The sequence below is a fragment of the Impatiens glandulifera genome, chromosome 6 (genome assembly GCF_907164915.1).
Source record: "Impatiens glandulifera chromosome 6, dImpGla2.1, whole genome shotgun sequence".
NCBI classification, from domain to species: Eukaryota; Viridiplantae; Streptophyta; class Magnoliopsida; order Ericales; family Balsaminaceae; genus Impatiens; species Impatiens glandulifera.
The window spans coordinates 47,576,410-47,591,174 of record NC_061867.1 but is presented as its reverse complement, the minus strand read 5'-3'; the positions used below and the strand labels follow the sequence as shown (position 1 = coordinate 47,591,174).

General features: G+C 25.8%; 1 protein-coding gene across 1 annotated transcript; it reads left to right on the top strand.

Annotated features, from left to right (window-relative positions):
• Positions 1-747: 747 nt before the first annotated feature.
• Positions 748-7,898, top strand: LOC124943711 (condensin complex subunit 2-like). Its single transcript, XM_047484187.1, has 7 exons — positions 748-853; positions 1,149-1,273; positions 1,993-2,094; positions 2,161-2,497; positions 2,785-3,047; positions 7,688-7,762; positions 7,833-7,898. Exons 1-7 carry the CDS (start codon positions 748-750, stop codon positions 7,896-7,898), a joined length of 1,074 nt encoding a protein of 357 aa, XP_047340143.1.
• Positions 7,899-14,765: the final 6,867 nt, after the last annotated feature.

Genomic DNA, 14,765 nt, shown 5'->3' with positions numbered 1-14,765 from the left:
ATCAGAACGGGTTCGTACAAAAAGAGAATTCAAAATGAGAATCAACAATACTCATCATCCTCTTCAATACAATCTCTTTTTATAGTTAGAGGAAGAGAAAGAGGAAGAGGAAGGGGAAGGGGAAGAATGCATCTCAATGAAAATAGGTGGCATGCGAAAATCTTAGGTTGGGATGTTTATGTTTGAATGTAGTATTTTCTGTTTGTAATCTCTGTTTTTTAGAATGTATGAATGCTACTAATCAGTTTTTTTAGGGTCTTTTGATTGTCATCCTTAATCATAGCTAGGGTTTGTCTAGCTTTGATTTCTGACCCTCCCACTTTTGGGATTTTAATGAAATGGTTTTAACCGTTTTCCCAAAAAAATAATGATGTAAGGATCGATCTAACATCGAATTTATTTGAACTCGTTTATAGATAAATTTAAAGTCGGTTATAAGTTAAGTTATATTTTAGACTTCCCGTATAGAAAATTTGTGGATTTGGATATAGAAAAGAATATTAGGTTAATAAAATAATTAATCAAAAAAATATTTAGTATAAACAACACAAAAATATATTTAGACAATAGTGGATAATGGAAATGTCCGTCCGCAGCCAGATTGTCGTGCGCAGGTTAATTACATTCTTCTCCTACCATTAGGGCTTTTTAGTTATTTTCAGTTGCAACAGTGGATAATGGAAATGGAGTCTCCGTTGAAGAATTTGGGGCCGTAACCGGCTATCGATTTTCCTTTGGGCACTCTTTATGACCTCCGGCGTTGTGACTGCATGGACCGGCGAAATCCGCGGCAGAGTCGTCTGCGACGTTTATGGTGATTCCTATGTCGACCCCGAAGACCATATCTTAGAAGGTATGATGTTATTATTATTATGATTGATTGTTTCTATCTTAATTTCTTATTTTTTTACTTTTAGCGCAGAAAAATTAGGGAGAATCATATATCTTATTTGTCTTCGTGTAAGAATCCTATCTACCTAACTACCTATGAATTAGATTGGATGGATCATACTGTATTAGATTTTTTGGTTATTAGGATTTAGGATGCATTACTACTAAAGAGGAGATGTAATTCTCTAAGTCCTGAATGCAATGCATTGGTGGTGGTGCATGTGCTGAAGTGGCTGTTCTTTGCATAACAAAATCAGGGGAAGTTCTGAATTATCAAGCATTCACAAACGCGAGAGTTATATATACAGTTGCAGAGACGATGCAGAAAGCGAGCGATGGGATGCATGCTTGCTTGGCCAGACCCATCAGCAATTTCAATCAAGTATGTTCCAAGATTCCCTCCGGCAGCAGCTGATGGGGTATCAAGTTCACCTATAGCTGTCGATGGGGTATCAAGTTCACCTATAGCTGCCCTTCCGATTATTCGTACACTATTATTTTCAGTTGAATTTTGATGTTAGGTTGTATATCGCCGCACTAAATGATTGAACCATCTTTATGAGTGAGGAATGGTTATACTTCTTTGTTTTAAGGATGAATTAGGGTATATATTTGGCTTATTTAGGTCACTGTTTTTTTATTGTATATACTTCTTTATAGTAGTTGATTGAACCATCTTTATGAGTGAGTTGTTGTACTTTCCATACAAATTACAACTTATAAGCGCGGGTTCCTTCAAGTGAATTGTTTTTGCTACGCTTTCTACTGTTATTATTATATGTGAATCTCGCCATTGTTGATGATAATATGAATCTCAGTTGACTCAAAGAAAAGGGACTAACTGGATTGCTTCCAAGAAGAGTTAAATGCTTCTCTAGAAATCTACATTGTATTGCGCTCTCTTTGCTCTCGCTGTCTAGGTTTTCTCACTTCTGTTTTCTTTCCATGGACGTGTCTTTTTTGTATGAATTTGTCGATCTACATGAATGATATACTGATATTACAATTTGAGATCATTTACGTATCAATATGCATAAAAAGAATATCATATAGAATGATCCAATAGCTGTGTATGCTTTGTGTAAAATTCTTATTTCTTAGCTTATTGATGCTTTTGCTACTATGCCATATAATGTTATGGATGAAGATGGATCTAAAAATGGTCATGGTGAAGGCAATTCTAAGAAAGAGTCTGGAAGGTTAGTATTCAGTAATAATAATTGTTTTACAAAATGATGATTTCAAAACTAAGGGAGAATGCATTTGTAGGTATCGCCTTCATCAACACTTGAATCGTCATTTGAGTCCCTCAATGTAAAGAAATTTGATGGTGACTACTTTATTTCTGCCTCTTCCATCATTTGTCGATTTGATCGTGACTTTATAAAATATCTTTTGCTTGCAGTTGCATTTGCAGTAAATCCTCTTTATCATCAGACATCTGCACAGTTCAATGAAGGTGGAGCTAAAGGTTTATTATTGAATAATCTTGCGATATATGGAGGATGTCAGGTTTTTTATTATTCATTTGAAGTGTCAGGGAAGTTTATGACATCTGGTAACAAATCCTGTAATCAAGATAATATTGATATTTCTTTCGCCAAAGGTATGTTGGTTTTGATTTTATGGTGATTATGACTTTGTTTCAATTGGAAATATAAAAGGGAACTCTGTATGAAGGAGACTATAGATTTCCACACTATTCATTTCTTGCCTATAACCTATGGATCTTTTGTCATTTTATAGGACCAGAAATGAAATATAAAATGAATCTAAGTCCTTTAGTATAAAGGAAAAACTTGACCGGATATTGGTATGCTAACAATTACATTGTGTTGTTATCTTTTACTCTTATATTTGTTTGTGAAAATTTTCTTATTATGATCCATATAGATTGCATTGACAAGATGGTGAAGTCTATGGGCATGTCGGAGGAGATTTCTCCCTCACTCAAGCACATAATGAATCTATTTGATGAAAGTAGTCAAAGGCCACCTATTACGTTTACTTCAGTTGACAATGTAAATGAAGAATTTCATGAAACTTACAACAACACTAATGATAATGTTGAGTTGGATGATACTGAAATTGAAGATTTTGCAACATGGGGTTTCGAGAATGAAGATCCGAATGGGGAAGACCCTAAGGTGATTGAGGTTGTCTTTCAAACCTTCTTAACTTATGTTATTTGGGTTAAATGATTAAAATATTATAAAAATAAAGTATTTGGTTGATTATTTGAATGAATTGATTCATGGTGGGAAATATTTGGATTATTTTCAAATAACCTTTCATCAAACAAGACCCATAATTATGTAATTATCCTTTTGTCCTAGTATTGAAAAAGAGTAAAGGATGATTCTTTACAGAATTTTTGGTTGAATCTTGCAAGAGAATGAACCATCTATTTTATAACCCTTAATGTGGAAGATTGAATAGAGAATGTCGAGGAATATTTGTTTATGAGTTTGGGGCTTAATTTAAAACACAATGCCTGGGCGGGTCCTGATTATTTGAAGTATCAAAAGGTAAAAAGTAGGCCTTAGAAGCTTGTGGAAGGAATATTACAATTTCTGTTCTCAATTTCTTTCCTATTTTAAATAATTCATATGTTTATTATTAATTTTATTCTTCTGGGCTTGTAGCGATGTAGAGGACACTGACACACTTGTTCCTCAGTCTCGTTAGGTTGGTTAAAAAGTATCTGATTATTTCATTGTTTTAAATAATACAAATCATAGGATTTGTAAAATGCTATTCTAGAGATTGTCATATAGTTGCTTACCAATAAAAGGTCAGAAATAAATAAAACTGTAGATTTGGAGCTTCTTTTGTTGTTATGTGACTATCCATTTATATAGTACTTCTTTTGAACATAAAAAGAGAGTTAGTTATATTACTTGTATAATAGAATTCTATAGCTTTGGTTGTTAATAGAATCACTCACTTCTCGTTAAGAAACATCTTTTGATTTTTTTTTATACAAACATGTTACGTGGACATAGCAACCAAATTCTATTTCATCTTTGTTGTTTAAAACTATTTTGTTTGTTTGAGATTTTCTTTTTGACTTTTATGAGATAACTTTATGAGACAATTTTGTTAAGAAAATTTATGTTAATTTTGTTATAATTAAAAATGTCAATAATTAGTATGAAATAATTTTTTTTTAATAATTATTTAATTTAAAAATAAAAATATAAAGATAAAATTGTCAAAAAAAAATCAATATTATAATATAAAAGAACTGTTAAAAATTAAAAGACTTTTAGCAACGCTTAAATTAAGGTTACTGACGCTTAATTAAGCGTTGCTATAACTTGCGCCCACCCTGCTTATGGCGACGCAAGAATAAGTGTCAGTGATATCTTATTACAATGTTTTCAATTCTAGTGAGTTTAAAAAACGGTAAATTTCAGTTCCTACAGATATTTCAGTTCTGCTGTATGTTTGAAATTCTTGTCCACGTTCCCGCGAGGGAGCTGTAATCCGATATAATATCTTTTCATAACTCTTCAACGCTCCTACAGGTTCTACCATATACTCTTGCATTCCGTTCTTGCCAAATGTTATACACCACTACTCCAAAGCCGCACTTGAACACGCTTGTTGCAAATCTATTTCTCTTGGCTTTGAGTAGTGATGCATCTTTGATTTCATTTCATTCGCTCGGGAAACTAATCAGCTCCAGGCTTTTATAGAATCTGTCTCAAAGCTCTGAAACAATACAGCAGCTCCCGAATAGGTGATCTATGGTTTCTTCATTTCCTCTACATAGAAGACAGTTCGTGTCTGGGATGCTCATATACTTGCTGATACGATCTTGAGTGCCGAGTCTTTCCCAGAAGGCGAGCCATAGGATGAACGGGTGTCTAGGGATAATCTTCGTTGACCATACAAGATGAGCCCATTCTACTTTCTGTGCTTTTTCCCGTGTTACCTCCCATATTTTCTTCAATACCAGCTTCCCATTGTCCTCAACTTTCCATTCATGAATATCCGATTATAACTCTGCATAATTAAAATCTGTTTTTTAATATTGAGAAGGCATCATTGGTGTAAAAACATAGTGAGAATGGATAGAGCTAGATTATTCAGATTAATAAAATAATTTAATTTTGAACTTTCTTTATAGAAAAAATTGTTTTCCAATATTGAAAAGGCATCATCAAAATCAAAATCTGTTTTCAAAGATTGAAAAGGCTTGGTGTAAAAACCTAGTGAGAATAATAAAGATAGATTACTTAGATTAATAAAATAATTTAATTTTAAACTTTATTTTTACGTTATTTTTTTATGTTTTGTTTAGTAGGAATCAAACAGGTATGTTTTGATCAAAACTATTTCCATTGAGTCATAGGATGAAATTCAATAAAAAAAAATTATCATTTATAATTCACAATTATTGATTATCAAGTCTAACATTCTCATTTATTTGAATTTTTTTAAAATTAGATTAGTGGCATTACATTAAAAATGTCAAAAATATGAAAAAAAATACAAAAAATTTAAGATCAAATCTATTTTAGATTTGAAAGTGAAAGAAGAACTGAATTACAGACATCAACAACAATTAATTAGCGTATATAACGTTTTTACTTTGATTTTACTTGTGACTTTCTAAAAAAAAAATCTTAAATCTTATTCATTTATTTGAATTTTGATATAAGTGCATGTGAATAAAAAATAACTTATCGGCCTATTCACGATAAATACAAATATTCGAGTTATAACTTAATAAATTCATATAAAGTTATATAAATATAAATATAAATTAATTATTATTTTTATAAGAGTGACAGGAGAGAGAAATTAAAGAGGAGAATGAGAAAATGAATGACGTGTGACATGGAGAGAGATTAAAACACATGGAGAGAGATTAAAACAATAAATTTTATTTTTAAGACAATCAGATTCCGCCATATCATTCTCTCACTCATTCTCTTTTCATAATTTACGCTAAATACAAATATTTGAATTTCATGAATAAAAATATGAAGAATTTATATAAGAAGTATTATTAATATATATGTGAGAATAATCTCGGAATATTATCAACTTAACCACTTTAACTTTTAGACTAATTATGATGGATGAATTTTATTTAAAATTATATATATATATATATATTTGAAACATATTAAATATTAAAATTTTAATTTTTTTTTATAAAATTCACGAATAAAATTTCTCTATTTATTAATAAGCTAAAATTATTTTTAAATTATAAAAAAATTATTTATTATTTTCATGTCAACTATAAAAAGGAGAAAATAATAAAAAAAATATATTTTTAAATAGATTATATATATATATATATATATATATATATATATATATATAAATATATATATATATACATAAAACCTGATACATTCAACAAAATTTAAGTTGAATTTAAAATATAAAACCTTATTAGTTTAATTGGTTAAAATGTGTAATTATATTCTTAAGTATGTTTGAAACTTTTATATAGAATTTTTCGTTTTATTTTTTTAAAATAATTGTTATAAGATTATAGGCGGGTCAACTCACTACCCGACCTAAATATCAATTTAGGGAGCTCTCAACCCGGCAATTCAAAAACATTAAGCATTATTATTATTATTATTATTATTATTATTATTATTATTATTATTATTATTATTATTATATATGGACGGACCAAACTGTATTTAGAGTTGGAGTGAACTTAAAAAAAGTTTAGGATAAGCTTTAAAAATAATAAGAAAATTTTGGAAAAACTAATATATATAAATAATTTTTCCAATTTTTTTAATAATTAAATAAACAAAAATTAAATTATATTGAAATTTTATAAGAAATTAGGGGATGTCACATTTATACCTTAAAATAAGAATTTTATTTTATTTTTTTCAACGTGGAATTCAGTCTGTCCAAACTCCTACATACATGTAAAATAAATCAAGAATACAATATATAATGAAGAAAAATTAATATTTAATTTGTTTTGAATCAATTATAAAAATTTATATAATAAGTAATGCTTAATTATATAAAATGCTACAGGTCATTTAGTTTATGTAAAATGCTTAAAGGAGAAAATAATAAAAAAAAGTATTTTAAATTTTTTAATAAAATTATATATATATATATATATATATATATATATATATATTCATGTATATTTATATATATTCATATATATATATATATATATTCATGTATATTTATATATATTCATGTATATATATATACATGAATATATATATATATTCATGTATATTTATATATATTCATGTATATATATATATATATTCATGTATATTTATATATATTCATGTATATATATATACATGAATATATATATATATATATTCACATGAATATATATATATATATATATATATATATATATATTCATGTATATATATATATATATATGAATATTGATAAACCCAACGATTCATCCCCTTTTCTAGCCTAGTGGCAACAAGAGGTGGATATCCCTCAGGCCTCCAAGAGGTCCTGGGTTCGAGCCCGTCAGGCGGCAAGTTCTGCGCCTGGTTAATTGGTTAAGTATGTTTGCGGGCTATGTACTTAACCTGCGGGGATTAGTCGCACTCCATAGGAGTAGCGGAACCCAGCATTCTAAAAAAAAAAAAAAAAACTCAACGACTATTTAGCGAAAGCAAGACCACGAATCCCACGTGGCCTTGCCAGCTAGGAGAGAGAAAAAGCAAAACAAAATAAAAAAATTAAATATTTCAGTTTCCCCCTCTTTCTTCTTCCATATCTCTTTCTTCTTTTCATTTATCACTTTGGGCGAACCCAGATTTCTTCTCTAGCGATTTTTCTCTCCGGCATCCCCGACTTCTTCGACTTTCTTCATCATTTTCGATCGAAAATGGTAAGCGAACTCCTTCATGTATGTTCACTACATTGTCTGCCTTCGTGTTCACTTCATACTATTTTTTCAGGCTGGTGGTCTAGGTACATCTCCATACAAGACTCCAAGATCTCCCAGATCTCAAAGGACAAGGTAAATAACATTTTCTCTTTTAGAATCGTAGATCATTTTAATGTTTTGAAGATCGTTTAGCTTTTTGCGGTTAGGGTTAGGGATTTTAATGATTTTAACGATAGAAAACTATGATTATTGTGTATTTGCTGCATAATGAGTCCGGAAATGGATGGTTTAGAGACCCGAAAGTATGATTGTATAATGTTTGGCTGTTATGGGTCCCGAAAATGTGATTTCGGGACCCGAAAGTATGATTATATAATGTTTGACTGTTATTATGGGTTTAGTTGCATAACTAATTTCAATTAGGTTGTAAAAAAACCATTTATGGTCCCGAAACCACTCATTTTGGGTCCCGAAACCACTCATTTTGGGTCCCAAAACCACTCATTTCGGGTCCCAAAACCAGCTTTTCTGGTCCCGAAACCAACTTTTTTGGTCCCGAAACTAGCATTTCTAATCCCGAAACCAGCATTTTTTGTCCCGAAATTACCATTTTAGGGTGATTTCAAACTCCGAAATGGTTTCTATACGATCTTTTATGGCTATTTTATTTTTTTATAAACCAATAATCTTATTGTAATGTTAATTTGATTTGTAAGTCATGTATGAAGATCCAAATCTTCTTATTGATCAAGTTAATGAATAAATGAGATTATTTGAGATCTCTCAAATTGTAGGTTGTATTTTAAATATGATATAAATGACAGATTGTAACATTGTAAATAAATTTTTAATTATGTAAATTTCTAGTATAATAACAATATCTTCAATTATTTTTGATTTTCTAAGATTCATTATAATGTTTCAGATTAAAAAAATTAAAAAAAGTGTCCCGAAATCACTCATTTCTGGTCCCGAAACCACTCATTTCGAAAAAAAAAATTTTTTTTTTTGCCGTTTCGGGTCCCGAAATCAGCTTTTCTGGTCCCGACACCAGCTTTTTTGGTCCCGAAACTAGCATTTCTAGTCCCGAAACCAGCATTTTTTGTCCCGAAATCACCATTTTAGGGTGATTTCAAACTCCGAAATGGTTTCTATACGATCTTTTATGGCTATTTTATTTTTTTATAAAACAATAATCTTATTGTAATGTTAATTTGATTTGTAGGTCATGTATGAAGATCCAAATCTTCTTATTGATCAAGTTAATGAAGAAATGAGATTATTTGAGATCTCACAAATTGTAGGTTGTATTTTAAATGTGATATAAATGACAGATTGTAACATTGTAAATAAATTTTTAATTATGTAAATTTATAGTATAATAACATTATATTCAATTATTTTTGATTTTCTAAGATTCATTATAATGTTTCAGATTAAAAAAATTAAAAAAGTGTCCCGAAATCACTCATTTCTGGTCCCGAAACCACTCATTTCGGGTCCCGAAACCACTCATTTCGAAAAAAAAATGTTTTTTTATTTTTTTGCCGTTTCGGGTCCCGAAACTACTCATTTCGGGTCCTAAAACTACTCATTTCGGGTCCCGAAACCAGCTTTTCTAGTCCCGAAACCAACATTTCTGGTCACGAAACTAGCATTTCTTGTCAATAATCTTATTGTAATGTTAATTTGATTTGTAGGTCATGTATGAAGATCCAGATCTTTTAGAACTCTAATCTAAATCGATTCAGTAGCTAAACCATAAACGTTAAACATAAATATTGATATGACAATCATTTCGAACGGAAGATAAACGAAAGAAAGAAAAAAGACTTTATATTTCAATCGATCGGAAGATAAGAAGTCGATGAAACGTTTCAGTAAGATCGACAGTGGGTTGGGTTTTGGGAAATGGAAACGAAAAATAAAGAGAGAGATTGTCGTGGGGGTTTTAGTTTTGGGAAAAAATGAAACGTTTCATAAACGGAAGAACTCTTACCATTTCGATCGATCGGAAGAGAAGTCGGTGAAAATGAAAGAAGAGAATCGCCGCTGGGTTTAGGAAAAATGAAACAAAAGAGAAAAAGAGAGAATGAAACAAAAGAGAGAGAAAGAATAGGATTTTGGATTTGGGGGGAAATAGAAGAGATAGAAATAATTGGATTTTGGTTTTGGAGGGAAATAGAAAGTTTTAATTTTATTTTTTCTCTCTCCTAGATGGCAAGGCCACGTAGGATTCGTGGCCTTGCTTTCGCTAACTTGTCGTTGAGAATATCATTTCTTTATATATATATATATACATTATATATTCATGTAACCTGATACATTCAACAAAATTTAGGTTGAATTTGAAATATAAAACCTTTATTAGTTTAATCGGTTAAAACGTATACTTATATTTTTATGTAAGTTTGAAACTTTTGTGTAGAATTTTTAGTTTTATTTTTTTAAATTAATTATTATAAGATTATAGGCGGGTCAACCCACTACCCGACCTAAATATCAATTTAATGAGCTCTTAACCCGGCAATCCAAAAACATTAAACATTATTATTACTATATATATGGACGGACCTAGCTGTATTTAGAGTTGGGGTGAACTTAATAAAAAGTTTAGGATAAGTTTTAAAAATAATAAGAAAATTTTAAAAAAATGAGTACATATAATAAAGTTTTATAATTTTTTTAATAATTAAATAAACAAAAATAAAATTATATTGAAATTTTATAGGAAATTAGGGGATGTCACATTTATACCTTAAAATAAGAATTTTTTATTTTTTTCAAGGTGAAATTCAGTCCATCCAAATTCCTACATACATAATACATAGATGTAAAATAAAACAAGGATAGAATATATAACGAAGAAAAATTAATATTTAATTTGTTTTGAATCAATTATAAAAATTTATATAATAAGTAATGCTTAATTATATAAAATGCTACGAGGTCAGTTAGTTTATGCAAAATGCTTAATGAAGAAAATAATTAAAAAAAATTAAATTTTAATTAGATTATATATATATATTCATGTAACTTCGTACATTCAACAAAATTTAGGTTGAATTTGAAATATAAAACTTTATTAGTTTAATTGGTTAAAACGTGTATTTATATTCTTTAGTAAGTTTGAAACTTTTGCATAAAATTTTTAGTTTTACTTTTTTAAATTAATCGTTATAAAATTATAGACGGGTCAACCTACTAACTGAGCTTTCAACCCGGCAATCCAAAAACATTAAGCATTATTATTATTATTATATATATATATGGACGGACCTAACTGTATTTAGAGTTGGGGTGAACTTAAAAAATGTTTTGAATAATTTTTAAAAATAACAAGAAATTTTTAAAAAATTAGTATATATAAATAAGAATTTTTTTTTTATCAGGATGCAATTCAGTCCGCCCAAGCTTCTACATACAAGATGTAAAATAAATAAAGAATTGAATATATAATGAAAAAAATAATATTTAATTTGTTTTGAATCAATTATAAAAATTTATATAATAAGTAATGCTTAATTATATAAAATGCGAGGTCATTTAGTTTATGCAAAAGTGTTAAAGGTGACAATATAAATATATATATATATATATATATATATATATAATGTTTAATTTAAATTTATTGGATCACCCATAAACTATAAATATATTGAGAAACATTAGGATATAATATTAATGTTATATATATATATATATATATATATATATATATATATATATATTATTTTTATTTAATATTATGATAAGAGATATATTTATTTTTATTTTATTTTTTTATATGAGTATACAAAAATTACATAATATATATAGTTATTTAAAATTTAAATTAAAAAATATATATACATACACAAAATTATTGAATTATTTTAAAAATCTTAAGTAGATGTATAGCGATTAAAGTGTTAACATTTCATACTTAAGACCAAAGTTCGAATCCCTCTAAACATAATTATTATATGTGGGTACGTGAACATTGGTAGATGAAGAAGAAGCGATAATGTCGGCTTGAGTAACGCAAATATTGGTAAAAACCTAAGAGTTTGTCTATGGAGGGTTGAGTAAACCATTGGTGAGAAAACCTAAAAGTTTGTCTACGGAGGGTGATTTAGAGTCTAAGTTTCTAAAAAATGTAATTGAATGTTGGGAATTTCAGCTTGAATAAAATAAATATTGGTCTAAGCCTAAGATTATGCTGAAAGGTGTAATCAAATGTTTAAGAATGCACCTTAAAGACCGTAAAATTCTTCCATAGAAGGTGAGCAAAAGTTAAAAGGCATAGTCGAGTGCTTAAATATGATGAAAATTGAGAATGGTTAGGTTAATATTGCATCATTCAAAAGATAATTTAGATGAGATATATGGGTGCAAGAGATTTTAATAATGTACTTTTTCTTTTTGGTATTAAAATTATTAATTATATATATATAATTGAATATTTAAGAATACACTTTGAAGATAGTAAAATTCTTCTATAAAGGTTGAGCAAAATTCAAAAAGCATAGTCGAATGCTTAAATATTGTGAGAATTAAGAATGCTTATTAAATATTTATTATTTTATTTTATGATATATATATATATATATATATATATATATATATATATATATATATATAAATTAGAAAAAAATTTAAAAATTTGATTTTATTTATTTATTTATTATTATAAATAATCAAAATAAGACATTATATACTTGAAATTATATTTTAGAATTAATAAAAAATTTAAAAGAAAAATATCTATATCTATATATAATATTATTAATTAAAAAGACTTAAACAAAATAAATAAAAAATATATTGGTTAAAAATAAAAAATAAAAATTTTAAAATTAATTAATAAAAATATTTAAATTAAAAAAATATTTAAATAAATAGGTTAAGTTTTAAATTTATTATTATTATATATATATATATATATTAATTTTAAATAATTCTTAATAATTGTTTATTAAAAACAATTAGGACATTTCATTAAAAAAAATCTTAAAATATATTTTTTATTTAATTATTATATCAATTTATTTATTGTTTAATATTTATTCAATTATTTATTATAATAATTTATTATTATAAAAATAAAATAAAATAATGTACACAATAATTTTATTATCACATATTTTATTTTAATTATTTATATATGTATACATATTAATTTTAAATATTATTATATTTGTCCAATTATGTATTATATTAATTTATTTAGTTTTAAACAATTAATTATATTAAATTTATTTATTTATTTATTTATTTTTCTATTATGGATAATTATCAATTCTTCATAAATTTGATTATTAAATAATTAAAATTATTATAAAATTAAAAAATATAAAATAATTTAATAAATTAATTAGATAATGTTTTAATATATATTTTTTTTAAATAAGTATATAATAATAAAAATATTAGATCCAATTAAAACTCTAATTTGCTTAATAATTTGATCCAAATTTTAATATTCAATGTTTTTTTTCTCTAAATTATTTCTATTCAATTAATGAATGTTGTCCATTTATAAAAGTGGTCCAAATTCATTATATCTTTATTTATATGTCTTCAATTTTTTATATTTGATGAATTTAAAAATATAAGTAAACATAAAATTTGGATTAAATTTAATTTTATAAAATAAACCAATTCAAATGTTTAAATAATATTATGTTTATTTAAAATATTTATATATAAATAATATTTTTTTTATATATTTGTTTGTACAAGGATCCATGGTAGTGTTGATAAGTGTCTAAAAATATATTTAAATAAAATACTTGTATTTCTAGACAAATTTTACTTTCTTTTAAAGTATTTGTCAAACCTTAATTTTGTTTAAACAACATTATATTAATTTTATGTTTAATTATTTTTGTTATCTTATTTAAAAATATTAGTTATTTGTTTTATTATTTAAATTATTCGTAGGTTATATTTTAAGATAATTTTTCATTTATACGTTACCACCATATTTGACATGATTAATTTTAAATAGCCTAATTAGATTGACATAATTTTTGTTTTGACAGTATTTTATTAATATTTTCTTTATTATAATTTTATCACTTGTTCGAATATCTTGATTTCAAATTATTCAATTTTAATAATTTGCATGTTAATTATATATTATTAAAAATAAAATGTAATACATAGATTTAAAAAATGACACATTATTTTAGTTTAATATTTAAGTTAATCATATAATTATTTAAAATACAGATTAATCACATATTTCAGTTATGTGTGTAAATAGTACTTTATCACATTAATGTTTTTTTATATTATAGTTACATTACACTTTTTATACTTAAATTTAAATTAATATTTATTACGGAAACGACTATTAGAAATAAACAACTTGTATACATTTTTACATTTTTTTCTAATTTAATTAATTTAGTTATATATATATATATATATATATATATATATATATATATATATATATATATATATATATATTGGTCTAATATATAATTTTGTTTAATTAATAGATTATGTATTAAAATTTTAATAATAAGATTTAAATCATTAATTAAATAAAAACGATTAAACAAAATGCCTATTATTTACCATAAATAAAAGAAAAGACTATTAGAAATGAGTCTAGCAAAAAGAATTAATTGTAAATTAAGGTTTTCATACCTTTCAATGAAAAGCTATATAATTGAAATGCATAAAATATTATGGGATACTTTTTATTAAATACATATATTATAGTATAATTAAATTTACTATATCATACTAAATTAATTATTGTTCAATTTTTCTTAGTAAATAATTCATTATAAAATTTATTTCAAATAAAATATACACAATTAAAATTAATTTAACAAATAATAATACAAAATTTAAAGAACTAAACTATAATATATCTACTAAATAGTGTGACTAATTTAAAAAATAAAAATAAAATATCAACCAATAAAGATGATTCAACTATTATTCAATTTCTTCAAGATAAGTACATCAAACCAAACTATTACAAAAGAATATTTACTAAATA